This window comes from Tuber melanosporum (genome assembly GCF_000151645.1).
Source record: "Tuber melanosporum whole genome shotgun sequence assembly, scaffold_1, strain Mel28".
NCBI lineage: Eukaryota > Fungi > Ascomycota > Pezizomycetes > Pezizales > Tuberaceae > Tuber > Tuber melanosporum.
In genome coordinates, this window is record NW_003298755.1 from 2,303,235 (window position 1) to 2,319,803 (window position 16,569).

At 48.4% G+C, this 16,569-nt stretch overlaps 6 protein-coding genes; 2 read left to right on the top strand and 4 right to left on the bottom strand.

The window, feature by feature from the left end:
• Positions 1-250: 250 nt before the first annotated feature.
• GSTUM_00004015001 (uncharacterized protein) lies at positions 251-1,186 on the bottom strand. XM_002835175.2 has 3 exons: positions 778-1,186; positions 408-686; positions 251-354 (listed from the first exon to the last, which is right to left on the bottom strand). The coding sequence occupies exons 1-3, from the start codon at positions 792-794 to the stop codon at positions 306-308; spliced, it is 345 nt and encodes a 114-aa protein (XP_002835221.1). The 5' UTR covers positions 795-1,186; the 3' UTR covers positions 251-305.
• Positions 1,187-1,323: 137 nt separating this feature from the next.
• GSTUM_00004016001 (uncharacterized protein) lies at positions 1,324-2,146 on the bottom strand (the record flags this gene model as incomplete). XM_002835176.2 has 5 exons in its annotated part: positions 1,324-1,435; positions 1,492-1,506; positions 1,567-1,715; positions 1,781-1,836; positions 1,929-2,146. 5 exons carry the CDS (start codon positions 2,144-2,146, stop codon positions 1,397-1,399), a joined length of 477 nt encoding a protein of 158 aa, XP_002835222.1. The 3' UTR covers positions 1,324-1,396.
• A 357-nt stretch (positions 2,147-2,503) lies between these two features.
• On the top strand, positions 2,504-4,425 carry GSTUM_00004017001 (uncharacterized protein; the record flags this gene model as incomplete). XM_002835177.2 has 3 exons in its annotated part: positions 2,504-2,708; positions 2,811-4,150; positions 4,241-4,425. 3 exons carry the CDS (start codon positions 2,504-2,506, stop codon positions 4,334-4,336), a joined length of 1,641 nt encoding a protein of 546 aa, XP_002835223.1. The 3' UTR covers positions 4,337-4,425.
• Positions 4,426-4,544: 119 nt separating this feature from the next.
• Positions 4,545-7,258, bottom strand: GSTUM_00004018001 (uncharacterized protein). XM_002835178.2 has 6 exons: positions 6,757-7,258; positions 5,970-6,592; positions 5,866-5,913; positions 5,710-5,790; positions 5,518-5,652; positions 4,545-5,463 (listed from the first exon to the last, which is right to left on the bottom strand). Exons 1-6 carry the CDS (start codon positions 6,921-6,923, stop codon positions 5,315-5,317), a joined length of 1,203 nt encoding a protein of 400 aa, XP_002835224.1. The 5' UTR covers positions 6,924-7,258; the 3' UTR covers positions 4,545-5,314.
• A 1,312-nt stretch (positions 7,259-8,570) lies between these two features.
• On the top strand, positions 8,571-10,801 carry GSTUM_00004019001 (uncharacterized protein; the record flags this gene model as incomplete). XM_002835179.2 has 5 exons in its annotated part: positions 8,571-9,063; positions 9,142-9,342; positions 9,406-9,623; positions 9,680-10,580; positions 10,640-10,801. Exons 1-5 carry the CDS (start codon positions 8,830-8,832, stop codon positions 10,799-10,801), a joined length of 1,716 nt encoding a protein of 571 aa, XP_002835225.1. The 5' UTR covers positions 8,571-8,829.
• Positions 10,802-10,850: 49 nt separating this feature from the next.
• On the bottom strand, positions 10,851-12,169 carry GSTUM_00004020001 (uncharacterized protein). XM_002835180.2 has 2 exons: positions 11,354-12,169; positions 10,851-11,282 (listed from the first exon to the last, which is right to left on the bottom strand). The coding sequence occupies exons 1-2, from the start codon at positions 12,062-12,064 to the stop codon at positions 10,977-10,979; spliced, it is 1,017 nt and encodes a 338-aa protein (XP_002835226.1). The 5' UTR covers positions 12,065-12,169; the 3' UTR covers positions 10,851-10,976.
• Positions 12,170-16,569: the final 4,400 nt, after the last annotated feature.

Below are 16,569 nucleotides of genomic sequence, written 5' to 3' on the forward strand. Positions count from 1 at the left end.
ACAGGCCCTACGTGACGCGGCCAATTGGGAGCCTGCGTGCCAATGGTCTGGATGCTATGTTTTGAGCTCAACAGGTGGATCAAGCGTATTCTACACCCCTAGGAGAGAAAACCAGATGGGATGCGGTACAGATCTCGGATGCCATTGGGCTCCACATCCCGGGCTTTTGGGACCACAGCTACGGCGGTAAAGTCTACAATTTCACACTAGCTCGCCATCATCAATATTCACGAGTGATACTCCATGACAATTATTTTCCACAATGAAGCACTTTAAAGTACGAGTACAATTCCCCGCCCCCACCCCTACTTCTGAAGCGGGTAATTGATCGGCACCGAATCCCCCGTCTTGAAGCTAAAACACCTGTCAGTCCCCTCTTTTTTTTTCTCCACGGGATCAAGACTCACTGGAAAATCCTCGCCCTCGCCACATCCCACACCCCTTCCTTGACGAACGGGTCATCAACCAGTTGCTTTCTGACGTCCTCTTCGTCCTCGGCCACCACCGTTAAAGCGCTTCCAGCACACGGCATATCTTCCGTCTGCCCACTCGCGGCCTGTTCGGAGAAGTATGTACCGCCCTGGCGGTAAAATTCACCCTTGGCCATTTTTTCCGCAACGTAGGCAAGGTGCCGCGGCCGGACTTCGGAGTGATTCGCAGAGGGGAGGTCGGGGATTACGACAAAGCTGTTTAGGATTTGTTAGCCCAGGAGATGTACTCGGTGGACCAATATTTGGGGATGGGGAGGGGGAGGGGGAGGGGGAGAGGGGGGGGAACAATTCTGAGAGAGTCATGGTTTATAGTAGTAAGATTTGTTGGTACCGTGATGGTTGAGATTGCGGAAGTATGACTGTGGTGAAGTGGACGTGAAGTTTGGGCTTGGGGGCTCAAAGTCTCAACCGAGAGGGGGAGAACAAGTCGATATATGATAAAGCGCTCTAGATAGCGAAACGGAGCCGAAGCGCGGGGTCAACCTACTGTAGCACAACTCGTACCGCACAACTTGCCCACTTTCGTGAAGCACAGTTGGTATGATTCCCCAACCTACTGTACTCTACTCAAATAATATGGTCTCATACGTCACGCTATGAATACCCGATTTCCAGTCCCCGCAGCCCCTCCGAAGAAAGAAAGTTATCTTTCCCCAAGGTTCAGCACACCCACAGTTTAGGGACTTAATTCCCTCAGCTTCCTCCCCCGCCCTTGCCCAATGGGTTATCGTCCTATCTTACTCGAGTACAGTACACTTATCGCTACGATGGTATCGTACCGGTACAGTCACTACAAATTTTTGGAGAGGTGTGGTTACATGGAATTGTGGGGCGGAGGAGGTATTTAAATGTTTATTAAAATAGTAATCTTCACGACAAGTCACCCCCATCCATCGCTATCTAACCTAAACGTACGGAAGTGGGGATGCAATTGCAGTTTTGAACTATATCGACTATTAGCAACGAAGTTCACCACCCGGAAGTGCAATCGGTCGCATACGGGATAGATCTCGGCCTACCGTAATCACGTTAGCCCATGCTAATCGGAGGTAGGGGGAAAACGAAGAGGGGTAACCTTTTCCCAATCCCACACATCATTCTTGGAGTAAACATCCTGCTTCAGGACCTCGAGGACGGCCTCTTTACTCACTCCTGTAGCGACAATGATAGATCCCCTGAAGGAGAGATCCTTCCCTTCCTGCGCGGGTTCGTTGAGGAACACTCCTGTCAGGACAGATTAGTAGCTTCGCTCGCTCACGTATGTCCCATGAGCGGTCTGGGAAACGAACCGCCAAAGTTGGCGAATCCGGCTTCTTGGTTCCTTTTGATACCCTCGAGATGTTCCCTAATAATCCCTCTTAGAATCAATAATGATAATAATGATAATAGAAATTCCTGTGTTTTCTTTCTTTCTTTTTTTTCGGAACAATTACTCACGTGCGAACTTTAAGTCTCCTCTCCAGCCCGCCGTTAACCTGGTCCGGCAAGATGCAGAGCCATTCCGTTTTTTGTGGTGAGGTGGACATTGCTGCAGCGTACTTGTAGTTGTTCAGGAAATTATGAGGCCCTTGTGTGAAATTCGTGGTAGTAGCAGGGAATCTGACGAAGCGCTCGAGGGAAGAAATTGTGGTGCGGGGGAGAGAGAATTTAAACATTTCTTGGATGCCTAAGAGTGCTTGGATCGGGGAAGGGTCTCAAGATAATTGATTGACCGAGCTTTCCAGATCGGGTGTGGGTCCCGCCGTTCGCTGATTGGTGGCTCAAGACAATAATCTTATGATATTATTACAAGGGAATTGTGTCCCTCGGTGACACGAAGTGTCCTAAGTCAGGTAGGGTAACTGATCTTTGCACCCTGAATTATTTTGCTCTACTGGAACTTGGGGCCAAATTATTCATTCCGCCCACTTACAAACTCACCTCACCGTTGGCTTTCACAATTATCTGCACCTTCAGCTCCCTCCACTTCTCCCAAACTTCCTCTTTTATTTTCCCTTTTCTCGAAAGCAGCAATGTCAGACCCACCACCACCGCCGCCGCCTCGAACCGGCATGTCCGGCCTGTACGCCAATCTCCTGGACCCATCAAACAACAAAACAACCTCAGCCTCTATCTCCCGTGCACCAATAGTCTTCAAACAGTCCGCCGCCGCCTCCTCCCCGACCCCTGTAACCTCCACTCCAGCAGAAGATCCTGCACCGAAAAAGCTCAATGCCGGTATTTCTCGAGAAGCTCCCCCCCATCCCCCTTTTGCGTTTTACAGAGTCAAGCCCTGCTCACGCGGAGTGTGTGTGTGAATTTTTTTCTTTAAAAAAAAAGCTGCCCTACGTTTTCAACCGACACTCAAACGACCGACTGGTGCAACTGTGAAGGGGAAGGGGAAGAATGTACGGAAGCCGGGTGTTAGCGCGACTGCGGCGGCAGCGGTGGGGGTGACGACTGGTACGGCGGATACAAGTGCAGATACAGCAGAAGGGGGAGGGGGTCCCGGGTTAGGAGGAGTAGCTAGACCAACCGTCAAAACTACTATAGAAGACTGGACTGGTGATGCAGACGACGATGTCAACGGCTTCTACGCCAACAATCGAGATCAGCACCGCGGAGTGCGCAAGAAGCGGAAGAAGAATCGTGATACACCACCTCCACCTACTAACTGGGACGATGTGTACGATCCCAGCCGGCCGAATAGCTACGACGAGTACAAGGATGGTGACGAGAAGATCCGGGAGCTGGAGGACTGGAGGGATAGGGTGCTACCTAGGAGGCGGAGAGATAGTTATGATAGTGAGGAGAACGAGCGGGAAAGGGATAGGGATAGACAGGGTTTGGGGAATAGGTTTGCGCCTCCGACAAAGTACTCGTTTGCTCCACCGCCGCAGCTGTCGGGTGGGGACGGGGGTGCAGGTGTTCTTCCACCCCCTCCACCGCCTGCTGCTGCCACTGGACCTCCAGTAGCAGTCCCTGATGATGCCTCCGGGGAAGACGCATATGCCCGCCGTCTCCGCATGAGCCAGCTGGGCTCCGCGGGTTACTCCTCCACTACTTCCACCACATCCGAACCGCCACCACCGCCACCACCTCCCCCCCCACCGTCAGCAGACCCCACCCCCCAACCAACAATCTCCCGCGCTCCAGTCCTCTACACAACCCCGCAACCCCCCACGGACACCCCCACAGACACCCCGACCGACGAACCCACGGACCAATCTCCCCCATCCCCGCCATCGAACCCCCTCCTCCCTGGCCAGAAGGACTTCGCCGCACGTCTGATGTCAAAATTAGGCTGGCGCGCTGGCACAGGCCTCGGCGCCTCGAGCACAGGCATAACCCAACCCCTCCGTGCTGTGCACACAAAGTCCAAAGACCACCCCACCCGCGGCAAAATCATAGACAAGAATAAACCCAATCCCGCTGCCACCGCCGGCAAATTCGGCCCTGCGAGCGTCGTAGTGGTACTGAGGCACATGGTCGACGGCCTAGAGGGCGAGGATGAAGCCGTGCTCATGCAGGAGATTGGCGATGAGTGCGAGAACTCGTATGGCGGCGTCGAGCGCGTTCTTGTCGTTTGGGGGAAGGATGATGGGGAAGGAGATAACGCGGGTGAGAAGGCGGCGAGCAGAGTATTCGTGAAGTTTTCGGGGGAGTTGGCGGCTCTTAGAGTTTGTTTATTCTCTTTCCTTCCCATCCCATATTGCTCCGGTTTGAAGGAGGGAAAGTGGTGGCTAATTCGTCGGTGTGTGCGCAAATAGGCAGTCAACGCCCTTGAAGGAAGATTATTCAATGGGAATACCATCGAAGCCAGATTCTTTGATAAGGATAAGTTTGAGGATCGCGAATTTGATTGATCTACGTACTGCATTCGCCAGCACAGGTGCGAGTGAGTCGTTGTGACGGTGTACAGTACTCCCACATAATGTTAATCTGGCATTTCTTCTGTTCTTCCATCTTTTTTTTTTTTGTTTCACACGAGCTTCTTCCCCCTTTCCTAATAAGTATCATAAGCTGCAGTCGCCCAGTGGTTTGCGCGTAGAATTGGCATAAACCAAAAGTACACCACGGTAATTAAATACCAAGTTAAATAAATACAAACAAGGGCAAAAGAGACACGGCACAGACCACGGTACAACAGCGGCAGAAAGCGATGGATGATGGACGGATGGTAATGGACAACGAAACGAAAGACCTCACCCACTCACCCCAGCTAAAGTATAAGCTATCGAGAGAGTAAGATACGAAAGAATCGCAAGCATATGAAAATGATATGACATGAAAGATCACTCAAAATCGCTACACCACCAACCAACCAATTGGTCGCCAGAATATATAAGCATAAGAAAGGAAAAGGAAAAGGAAACCGTAATCCTCACCCTCGATACAATAATAGTAACAAAACAAATCTAATTCACGACCAACACAAACTATCATTAAAACAAATTGAAGAAATAGGGGGATGACTGACAAAGTGCACGTCGGCCAACAAGTCTTTCTCTTCCTTCCTTCCTTCCTTGAAAAAAGGTTTCCCTATCACCACGTTGACCGCCACGCCCATACACCCATCAACCACCTCTCCCCGCCCAAACCAAGCCCGGCCAGAAGAAGCGAACGAAAACGAAGAAAAAGAAAAGAAAATCAAAAAAAATTCCCAGTACTCCAATTAAAATCCCCAATAAGCCTGCATTCCTCTTCCCCACCACATAATCCGCAATAGTAATTTTTCGCCCGTTGTTTCCCTTCTCTCCCATTGGCTCCTTCCTATATCGTCTCCGCCATAGCTCTGGGTTTCTATATTCTTAATTATGATAGGAGGTAGGATGTTTCTGGGTTTAGGCATTGCCAGGTTTCTCGTCCGTGTCGATATGCCATACAACGTAATTGGGCAATCCAATGACTCTGTAGCCGGCGCGCTTGGCCATCTTCGCAAAGCCTTCAGTCTCAGCTTGATTCTCGAAGGCATAGGCAGGGAAGTTAACTCCTATAAATTGTCAGTCGGTGGTCCGTTCACCGGGTGTGGGGTATGGCTATTAACCCGAACGATGAACATCAGCCTTCACAAGGATGCTGACACCTCCGATCCCATCAAGTTCTATTTCCTCGTCCTTATCCTGCCTCCAATCGCCCATCTTAGCCATATACTTTCGCCCAGTGTCGTACTCCTTGTACCCTGTGAATATTTTAATTAGACAGGATACCCCAAAACAGCTTCATGGCTTTAGCACACCTTCAGCCAAAATGGTATCCTTGGGAAGTTTGGCAGCAAGAGCTAGGCCCTTCTCAGATTCTTGCCACGAGTTGTAGTCAACTGCAACCAACGTCTTGGTTAGCTTTGGCGGCTCTCACAGGAAAGTTTAAAAGTAGTGGATGAAAGGTTACCCACAACGACCCTCAATATCATGACCATCGCGATACCTGTGGAACCAAATGTCTATCAAAGTCAGCAAGAAATCTTCCAGAATAGCACTAGGAGAAGATATATCGTACTTGGAACAATAACGTCCCTGTCGTGGGACATGAAATCTTCCAAAATGCGTTCGGGGCTGTCAACAATATCCACATCCCTCCAATAGACCCAAGAGTGATCGGGTTTCAAAGCGCTGTACAAAAGGTAGTTTCTCGCGCGACCCATAGCCTTTCTCCGGGGGCCCTGGAAGGCAAACGAGTGTCTAACCTCAACATCCTGGCTTTCACTCAATCCGAAATCCTTCTCAACAATCTTGACACTTCGGAATGGCTTGACACCCTTCTGAATCCTCTGCAGCTCCTGGACCAAGGCAGCCTTGGTATCGTCCTTAGTATCACTGATGAGGAATGCTAGGTCGATTAACTCGTGGGGATAAGTCAGCTGTGAGACAAGGTCAAAGTACTTGGCCAAATAATACGATGCATCGCGAAGAGGTGTAAGAATCAAGACCCGCTCCTTATTCTTCCAGGCTTCGGGGGTGGATCTAATGGAGTTCAGGTCGTCATTCTGAATGGTTTGGGTATCCACTACTAAGGGTTCGTGGTGGTTAAATAATATTGGTGTGCGTTGGTGAGCATGCCAGCTATTATGTTCATTGGCAGAAATCTCTAATGGCGACTTGGCCGGTCCAAAGCAGTAAAACCTGAGGGGAGTCATTCGTCAGCACAAAGTTTGACCGCGATAAGCTTTTGCGCATGAAACCGTTTGGAAAAACCAAACGCTCAATCCCGTGTTGATTCCTCCCAATTCACCCCAATCCAACAACCCCTTAACCGCTAACAGTTGCACTGGATGGGGGAACACTACTTTTGTAAGTTGGCAGCAGACCCGCTGAGGCTTCGCCAGAGCACAACGATGAGCCCAGTCATGAAGACTGCGAGCAGAAACCGAGTCCGCAGGAATATCTGTGCAAGAGCCCGTAGAGGCGGCAATTTACCCCGCACAGTTTTCACCGTCATCCCTTTCGGCATCATATTGTTGCAAGAAGCTTCAAGCGCTGATGGAGATAAGAGGGAAAAAAGCGAGGGAGTGTAAAGAAAAGAAAAAAGAACGAGATGGAAGAATAGATGGGTGACAAGAGGGGACCCAAAAGTCGTCCTCGCACAAATTCTCCTTTCCTCGTTGGTCAAGTGGAATGTTGTTGTGGGGATGGGGGGTTGGACAGAGGTGAAGGGGGGGGGGTTGAGAGAGATGGAAACAGGGTGTTGCCGAACGGGAAAAGGAAATAAAAGAAGGAAAAAGGAGTCGTCGTGGATGATGTGAATTTCGATTACCTACCGCACAGCACGGGCACAGTAAAACGGTGAAATCGCACCTCGGGAGATTTTACGGACCGCTTTTTCTGTTGTCAAATATGGTGCATTCAGCTCGGAATGGACTGATTGAATCATCAACACAACCACATTCCAACTCATACAACACATCACACCGGTACTATCATAATATTATGATAACTTGATTACTTCCCACCAAAAGTATCATGGCATGGAGCTGAGGGTACTGTACCGGTACTGGTCAGTTGATCCATATATAAAACCGTTATGCAGACAAAAATATGCCAAGAACTGGGTTTTATGATACCCAAATTTGACCATCTTGGCACATCCATTTCCGGATAGCGGTACCCCACGATAGGCATTGGCGAGCACGATTATTCTGGGCACAAAAGCGAGCGCCGAGATATTTGTGCAGGCCTTCCAGCATAGTCAAGCACCTGACACCTGGGCTTGAGTACTGTACCATAGCATGAAGGAACTCACCGCGAGAACTCGTCGGGGGAGAACCTCATATAAAAGCGTAATTCTACCCATTTACTCGAGTGCTATACAGGTAGCACTAAATGTGAGAGTCTACCTGTACGAGTATGATATTATACCATTCAAACGTCGGTAGACTATAAACTATTGAACCCTTACTAGGCACCCGGCACTATCCACACGGACCACGCGAAAAGTCAGACGCGTCACAGCAGCCACAACGCGATCATAACCACCACCACCGCCCGCCAAAAGACCACCTTCCGACAAGGACGAACGAAGAGCTCACCACCAAAGAACTTTGCTACGGCGTAATCCCCATATGAATTTCCACCAAATACGGTATTACCCAAAACCCCCATGGCAAGTGCTAGCCTCATGAATACCTGATGCCCTACGGGAATTAAGCAGTGTCAAGTACCGGTATGGCAGCCCTGGATGCACGCCATTACCGTACTTAAACGTCTCAGATATAACAATACATTCCTCCCTACAGTAGACCCTTGCGAATCACCATCTTCCGTCCCCCTGCTACCGGTACAGGTACAAGTACTAGTACTGCGTCCGCAAAGTACCGTAACCAATCAAAAAAAAAAAAAGTCCCTTCCATATACCATACTGTATACGAGCACTTGTGCCCATTACCGTATCTACATCGATCCGGGGCCACGTGCGGGGTCGGCGAGCTAGGATAATAAATTATTAAATTCAACCACGATGAAGCCTCGCAACTTTGAACTCTCCGAGTGATCACCGATGAACAAAGAATCATGGTCTCGTGGCCGTATGAGCAATTAACTGCATATGATCCCAGTAGCTATAACCCCCCCAAGATTGTCTACGATGCAGCACGAAAAAACGTAAATACCACAGTATCATATTTGCGGGCCCGATGCATGATATTACAAGCCTGGGCCCATTCCAGCTGCTCATGGGCGCCAAGAAGCCCCAGCTTGAGGCTCAACGGGAGACCCCTAGACACTAGTAGGTCACGTGGCATAGCTATCGTTCACAAATTTTCCCACCATCTTGAACAAACACTTGCTGATAGGCTTCATCGTACTACCTTCCCGCTACCACTGCCGCCACAATCACCACCGCGACGCCGTGTGGGAAACGGACGATGGCCCCCAAACATCCGAAAGCAAGAGTGGAAATTGCGGGAAAGCTCTCCGCCGATCGCAAAGAACGCTCCAGAAAACTCGCTCTCCTGAAAAAGAAGCGGACGGAACTAGTCAAGCAAACATCCAAACTGCAACACGAACAAACAACAGACGAAATTGAGGGCCTGGAAAAGGAGATTGTTGCGTCGCCGAGGGGGTACAATCACGTTGTGAAGTTATTGGAGCATTTGAAGGTTTGTTCGCTCTTGGAGGGGATGGTGGATGGATGGATGAAGGAATAATGGCTAATGAAATGTCTTGCGGGGTTACAGAGCCCGGAGAAAACCACTATCAGCGCCGCCGCGACGTCGCTATGTCGGGCTTTTATCAAACTCATGGTGAAGGGGGAATTGAGTAAGAAGAAGGGAGCTACCGATGCTGAGGTCCAGATCTTGGAGTGGTTGAGGGGGCAGTATGGGATATTTATTGGGGATCTTTGCGGGTTGTTGGATTATAAAGATGGGGGTATACAGGTTGGTTCTACTGGCCCTTTTCAGCGCTGTGATATTTGGTGACTGGTCATTAATGAAATATAGGAAGAGGTTCTCTGGCTGCTCATGAGATTGGTGAAGGCGGAATCTGAGCACTTGACACCCCCTGAGGAAGAAGCGTACTTCCCGCACAAGCTGTTTCGGAGGATCGTGGAGGCTTTGGTGTATGCTGAGAATCTGGAGGACTATCTCCGGATCCAGTTTACGGAAAAGTACTTGGATGTGTATGATGATATTCGGTATTCATTTTTTTCGGCCGTTAAGTATGTCCTCCCTTTCCTCTTCACGCACCACCACAGTGCTAACATGAATTACGTAGAACACTGACTCAAATTGCCCTCAAAACCCCTTCCACCCTTCCACAGTTCACAAAAACGACGATAACCCTAATCCTCTCCCTACACAATCTCCCAACCTCTACCACCCCGCCCTTTACCTCTTTCTTCGCCTTAATCCCCCCCTCCTCCACATCCCCCACAAATCCCCGAGCAATCTTAGCCCTAACCCCCCACCGCAAACTTCTCCAAACAGTCCTCCTCCACCTCCTCCGTCTCCCGACAATAACTCCCTACACTCCTTCTATCCTCCAAAATATAACAACCCTAGCCCCCACCTTCCCGAATCCAGAAACTCTCATGGATTTTCTCACAGATACCTACGCCACTGGTGGTCCCACCGCCCTCCTAGCTTTGTCAGGCCTCTTCTACCTGATAAAGACCAAAAACCTAGACTACCAAAACTTCTACCAAAACTTGTACGCGCTACTTGACCGGAATCTACTACACCTAAAGTACCGATCTCGCTTCTTCCGACTACTCGAAGAGTTCCTGGGCAGTAAGTATTTACCCGCAGCCCTAATAGCCAGCTTCCTCAAACGTCTGGCAAGATTAGCACTTAGCGCACCGCCAGCAGCGGTGGTGGTGATCATCCCGTTCGTGTATAATCTTTTAAAGGCGCATCCGGCGTGCTGGTTCATGTTGCATCGGGAAGGCACCACGGAGGAGCTGGATAGGTGGAGGAAGGATGGTGTTGTAGATCCTTTCGATCCGGAGGAAGAGGATCCGCTGGAGACTGGCGCCATTGATAGTTGTCTCTGGGAGTTGGAGACGCTCAGGGGGCACTGGCAGCCGAACGTCGCCACCCTAGCTAGGATTTTAGGAGAGCAGTTTACCAAGGCTAGTTACGGGCTTGAGGACTTTTTGGACCATTCATATGGGAGTGTGAGTGTCCTTTCTTATCTTCTCAACATAGGGGATCTGTCGGAGCTAATATTGGGCAGATGTTTGCGGCGGAAATGAAGAAGAATGTGAATTCTGAGAGACCGCCAGTTGTAGAGTTTGAGGTTCCCAAGAGGATCTTCTTCGAGGTTGAGAGGGAAGGAGGGAATGAGGATTTATCTGAGGCTGCGGCGAACCCTTTACTTTCGCTCTGGGAGTTTTAGGCATTAAAAGTTTTCCTGTCATGTATATAAAAAATAAAATAAAATAAAAGGCTACTACTCGAGGGAACCCAAAAGCAAAAGCAAAAAGCAAACGTTAAACCACCGTACCGGTATCCTATAGGAGAAAAAAAAGAAAAGAAAAGGTATTCCCTCCACCCTGTGAAGGCACAACCCATCACTCGCCCCCCCAATTCCCCTTTCCAAGAACCTTATCGACCCACTCCTCAGTCCACTCCCATAAAACCTTCGCATCCTCCTCGTTCCGCGCCCACTCGCCCAAGTCGACCTCTTCAGAGTGGGTATAGCGCATGTTCCACCCAGTCCTAGGGGCAAAGAAGCACCCGTGCACGTCCTCCTCACGAACCCTATCCGCGGCTGCCAGCAGCGTCTGCGTCATCGCGCCCTCGCGCGGGGTAAGACTGACGGTGCTGATGAGTCCATGTAGAAGCCTTGATCCCCAGGCCGGTACGCCGAACGCTCCCTAGCAACGCAATAACACCCATCAGCACAAGTGAACAAGAAGGAGGTATCATATGATAGAGGGGGAGTTACATTATCCCCCAACGCCGTCCCACCAATGGTCCCGGGATGGCACACATTAACCCTAACCCCCGCCCCCGCCCCATCCGGAGCGCGCAAGCGCCTATCCAACTCCATGGCGAAGAGTATGTTGGCCCGCTTACTCCTCCCATACCTCCTCCCGGCAGCGGGCAAGTGGCGAACACTCCCGCCGTCGCCGGGGACCCTGCACGCGACGTCGGACAGGTCCACCTTGTCGACAAAGCTGTAGGCGGCGGAGCTCGTCACGACGACGCGCACGTCCCCGCTCCCCTCCGCCGTCCTCCGCAGCAGGGGCAGCAATCCGCGCACGAAGACGAAGTGCCCGACGTGGTTCACGGCGAAGGCCATGTCCAGCCCGTCCGCCGACAGCTCGTCCACGGGGACGAAGGCGACGCCGGCGTTCGCCACGAGGATGTCCAGGCGTGCGTTCTCGCGCGCGAAGTGGGCGGCCGACGCGGCGGCACTGGCGGCGCTGGAGAGGTCGAGGGGGTGGTGGTGGTAGGTATGCGATGGGTATTGCGCGCGCAGCCCCGTCACCGTCTCCTCACCCTTTGCAGGGTTACGCGAGGCGATGTGCACAGTCGCGCCATGGCTCGCGAGGAGGATGGCGGTTTGCAGACCGATGCCCGAGGTTGCGCCCGTTACCAGCGCGGTTTTGGAGGGGAGGGAGGGGAGGTCGGATTCTTTTAGTTGGATGGGCATCGTGATGGGTGTGGAAGGGGATGATGATGACGAAGGAACAAAAGGAAGGAGGGAGTGGGGGGGAAAAGGTGTTATATACAAGGTATCGTGGATCCGATCCCGGCTTGCCCCTCTCTGTATAATATCATACGAGTACTGTACTGTACAGTACCACGTAAATTATGCCTCGGGAGCGGAACCGTGTGACCTATCTACACATTCCGGTAAGATGAATCGGAAAACAGGGGTAAGCGAGGTCCAGTGGCAAGAGAGAAATACCCGTCGATTATTGGTTGGAAGAACTTCGAGAAGGCTCTCATAAGTCAAGTAAATAGAATCATGTAGAAGAGTCTACTATATATAAAAGAGAAAGAAATATAGCTAAGATTGTCCTTACCTCACACCTAGAAGTCTGGTATTTTATACGATGTCTCGAGTTGGAACCGAAGACCTTAGTTACAAGCAACGTTGTCAAATTCAATGCTTGCGGGCAGATGCAGGGTGGACTTTTGATTGTATTGCGCAAAAATACGGTATTTCAGTCTCAACAGCTTGGAGAATATGCAATGGGCCTGCAACTCCACGTAAACGGGGGAAAAAGCCACTTAAAATAGACTCTCCTCTTCGCAAACGCCTTGTTTATGAGGCTACACTAAATTCAGAAAACCGTCAAAAATCCTATTCAGAAATTGCTACGATGATGGGACTTCAAGCTTCAGAAAAAACTCTTCGGGCAGCATTTGCAAAGGAAGGATACAACAGATGGATAGCAAGAAAAAAGCCTTATCTGGATGCGACTCGGCGCATGAAGCGCCTGCAGTTTGGATTAAATACGCAATCATGGTCTAAAGAAATATGGAGAAGAGTACTGTGGACCAATGAATGTTATGTCTGGTTAGGAGGGAAGCGGGGAACAGTGTATGTAACACGCCGCGCAGGTGAAGAGTATTTAGATGATCGTTTGATTCCTAAATTTGAAAAGAAAAATTCTCTTATGATTTGGGGTGGTATTTTGGTTTACAATGGGAAAAAGGTTCTTGTTATTTGGGAAAAGGAGGATTGGGGTTCAATTAAAGCAAAAACATACATTGATCATATTCTTATTCCTATTATTTGGCCATTTTGGTATTGGGAAAAGCAGGAAATTATATGGGCAGGTGGTGATACTGGTGGTGCTGATGCCGGTGGGTTTGGCTTAGAAGACTCAGAGATCATATTAATGGAGGATGGAGCACCAGCACATCGGGCTCATGCAACAGCAGAGCAAATAGCACAACTTGGGATTCCTAAGTTGACCTGGCCACCTTATTCTCCTGATCTTAATCCAATAGAGAATATCTGGAATTTACTTAAATCCAGAATAAATGCACGGCAACCACGTCCTGTAACTTTAAATAATGTTAAGCAGGCTATTTTTGAAGAATGGGATAAGATTACAGTACAAGATATTCAAAAGCATGTAGATTGTATGCCACAGCAGATTCAGGCTGTTATTAAGGCAAATGGAGGGCACACTCGTTGGTGATTTTTGTATTTATTATTTTATCACGATCTTTTTTTCTCTCGCAAAATACTAGATTTTATATTCGCCACCAGTTTGCCACTGGACTTATCTTACCCCTGTTTTCCGATTCATCTTACCGGAATGTGTACTGTAACCGGCTTAGGATGTCCCCGAAGTTGCCGGTACGAGTAGAGTTCCTTGGCCCCCCCTCACTGCTCCTCGCACCCTTATCCTCCGATGCTCGAACAACAGGATTTACACAGCCAGTCTGACTGTGTTGCACTGCACTAGAGGTACTGTACAGTATCGTACAGTAGAACGAACGGAACAGTACGACTCCTCAATCACACCGACAACATACCGGAATTATAGAAATCACCAAAATCCGACGATGCCGGATTTTATCGAGGCTTTAGTCCGGTTAACCCCCCACCCCACCCAAGGCTGAATGAATTTCCCTCGGCTTTTATTAAATGATATACCGGTACTCCTCCATTCGCACTGCACTCGTACGAAGTTTGTAACTAAACAAGAAATCACAGGTATGATGATATATCATAAAAGTGCATTTTTCAACCCAAAAGTAAGTTGGCCATGTCGAACGGCATTTAACAGGCAGGTTCTGTTATGTGCGTGAACTTGAACGTGAACTCTGCCTTTGTCCTGTACAGTACCGCAAATGGACTACGGTAGCTAGCCTGTGCATCAAGAGAAAAAAAAAAAAAGAGGTGGGGGTAGGAGAGATATTCCAGCCAATCCGAACATGAGCAGGCGTGATAGATCTATCCATATCTGGAATAGACACATACCAAGTCATTACGGTAGCTTACTTGAGTAACTGGTACTTGTACATGAAATAATCCTGAGCCAATCGGCCGCTCTGTTTACACTGTTTTTACGGGCTCAAGTTCAAACTAATTCATGGACTACCGTACTCGTACTAAGTACAAGCTCACGCTTTAGCCGCACCGGTACTCAGCTTGCCTTGCCAACCATATCTGGATAGTGCGTGGCTGTTGCTGTGGCAGCAAGAGCAAGTTCGCGTTCATGAGTGCTCACAGAACCTCCCTATCCCTTAACCTGTACTCTCGTTTACTCACTTTTAGTGTGGCACTAACGGAAGGATCGGCAATGGCCAGGACAGAACGAGGAAAGCTGGATCTAGACATTTAAGCGCATGAAACGCAGTGGAGACAGGGAGAACACATAATTCTCCCAACTCATGTTTTCTGTTATCTTAAGCATAGAGCAAGCGGAAAATCAACTCCAACCCCTACTATGAAGGAGAAAAAATGCATAAGTGAAAAATTCATATAAACTAATACTAGGAGGCAAGAACATAAGAAGGAACAAGAAGTGAATAGTGCAGCGCTAGATACAGTTTGTCAAATCAAGCTGAGAGGAGGTGGTTCAGGGCTTTTTTTGTTATTTGGTTGAACTATCTGAGTAAACAAGGTAAGTAAATTGAGTGTTTGAGTAGCCTGTGAGGCCAGTAGATTCTAACTTAAAGACTCAGAGTGAAAAAAATAAAAGCAAAAATCTTTACAGAGAGGCACTTTAAACCCTGAAAGTTCACAGTAATTACAAACAAAAAAGGTTTGGTGTATTTTGCCTCTCAGACCATTCTGAGCAGTCAAGAAAGCTTCGTATTTTGGAGTACCTGGGGAGGTCTTGGAAAGGTAGTGGCAGAGGGAACAATATTGTGGTGAGTTTTTCACTTGATTTCATACTATTTGGTAAGCCACAGGATCTCTTCTCAGCGGAGGAAGGAGGGTGCATTTCATAATATAGCCTTGTGCCTGGCTAAGAGGATTATTGCCTGAGAGAGTACTTCTAGGACAGTTGTGGCCATTTGACTGTGGAAGAGTTAGGTGAGGTATCACTTGTAGCTGTTGAGTTCGTGTAGGATTAAGTTGTTGGAAACCTTCTTCTACAAGGTCCTAAGTTAAACGTTCATGAAATCTTCAATGGCAGTACCAATAGGAGCCAGGTAATCTATCCATTCTTTGCTTAGCAAGAAGAAAAGAATTGATCACAGAAGTATCCAATAGCCAAAAGAAAATTGGCATCCAACTTCAAACAGTATGTAATTGGATGAAATAATAACTTCTATGTTGGTCCACTATATCGACTCCGCCTATGTGCATATTGTAGTCAACTGTTGCAGCCGGGAGGGCAAGTTCTCAGACAGGTAATTCTCCCCATACCTGGTCAATCATCTAACTGTATGCATTGCAATTTTGAGGACGGTGTGGATAGATGACGCTGATGAGTAGTATAGTTTTGTAAATATGGTCGCATGTCATACACAGTTGTAAGAAGTCGTACAAGGATTTTATCCTGTCAAATTATGGCAAGAACTTTATGGTTATCAGGAATCACTTCCGATACTGTTCTCCAAGGCAAGAGAGCTCTTCTTTTATCAATCTTTAAGATTCGAGGATACTCAGCTGAATTTGGTCTAACAGTATCACATGCAGTAATCTGAAAGTTTCTCAAGGCTTGAAACAATTGAATATTTGAAAAATAGTTGTCACAAAAGAGAAGGAAGCAGCACTGATGATATGGCAATTTAATCGTAAGATGGAATACAGCTCATGACGTTGGACTTAACTGTAGGTTATCCTCACTTGGGTAAGGTAAGTCATGACCTGAAAATTGATCTACTCATAACGTATACATAAAAGTAAACGTATAGTCATGTTCACAAAGTGCTAATAGCTTATAACTTTCTGGAATAGGTTTATTTGGCATTCGAACAGTATGTACTAAGCGTTCCACAAATCTAACCATTATCTCATCTATTGCAACTTCAGTAGTAGGTGTACAATAGTGCTGGTATCTGGCTTGTAGGTTGGAGGAAAGTGGCTCTAACTTCTAGTACTATTAACAACGTGGAAGATTTTTGACCGGAGGAGAGATATGGAAATAGTATTTTTGCTGTTCAAATTGAACTTGAGTCATATATTGTAATATTCTATGCATATTTTAGCTAACTATAAAGCTAACAAATAAGTATAGG

Bases quoted from the DNA above. Each gene is read 5' to 3' on its own strand.
- GSTUM_00004018001 (XM_002835178.2), bottom strand. From the start codon at position 6,923: ATGATGCCGAAAGGGATGACGGTGAAAACTGTGCGGGGTAAATTGCCG. The intron at 5,914-5,969 runs GTACGATATATC...TGACTTTGATAG, and splicing joins CAGGGACGTTATTGTTCCAA to ACATTTGGTTCCACAGGTAT. The intron at 5,464-5,517 runs GTTAATAGCCAT...GACAATTTATAG, and splicing joins GGCTGATGTTCATCGTTCGG to GAGTTAACTTCCCTGCCTAT.
- GSTUM_00004015001 (XM_002835175.2), bottom strand. The intron at 355-407 runs GTGAGTCTTGAT...CAGGTGTTTTAG, and splicing joins GCGAGGGCGAGGATTTTCCA to CTTCAAGACGGGGGATTCGG.
- GSTUM_00004020001 (XM_002835180.2), bottom strand. From the start codon at position 12,064: ATGCCCATCCAACTAAAAGAATCCGACCTCCCCTCCCTCCCCTCCAAA. The intron at 11,283-11,353 runs GTAACTCCCCCT...TTGCGTTGCTAG, and splicing joins GGACGGCGTTGGGGGATAAT to GGAGCGTTCGGCGTACCGGC.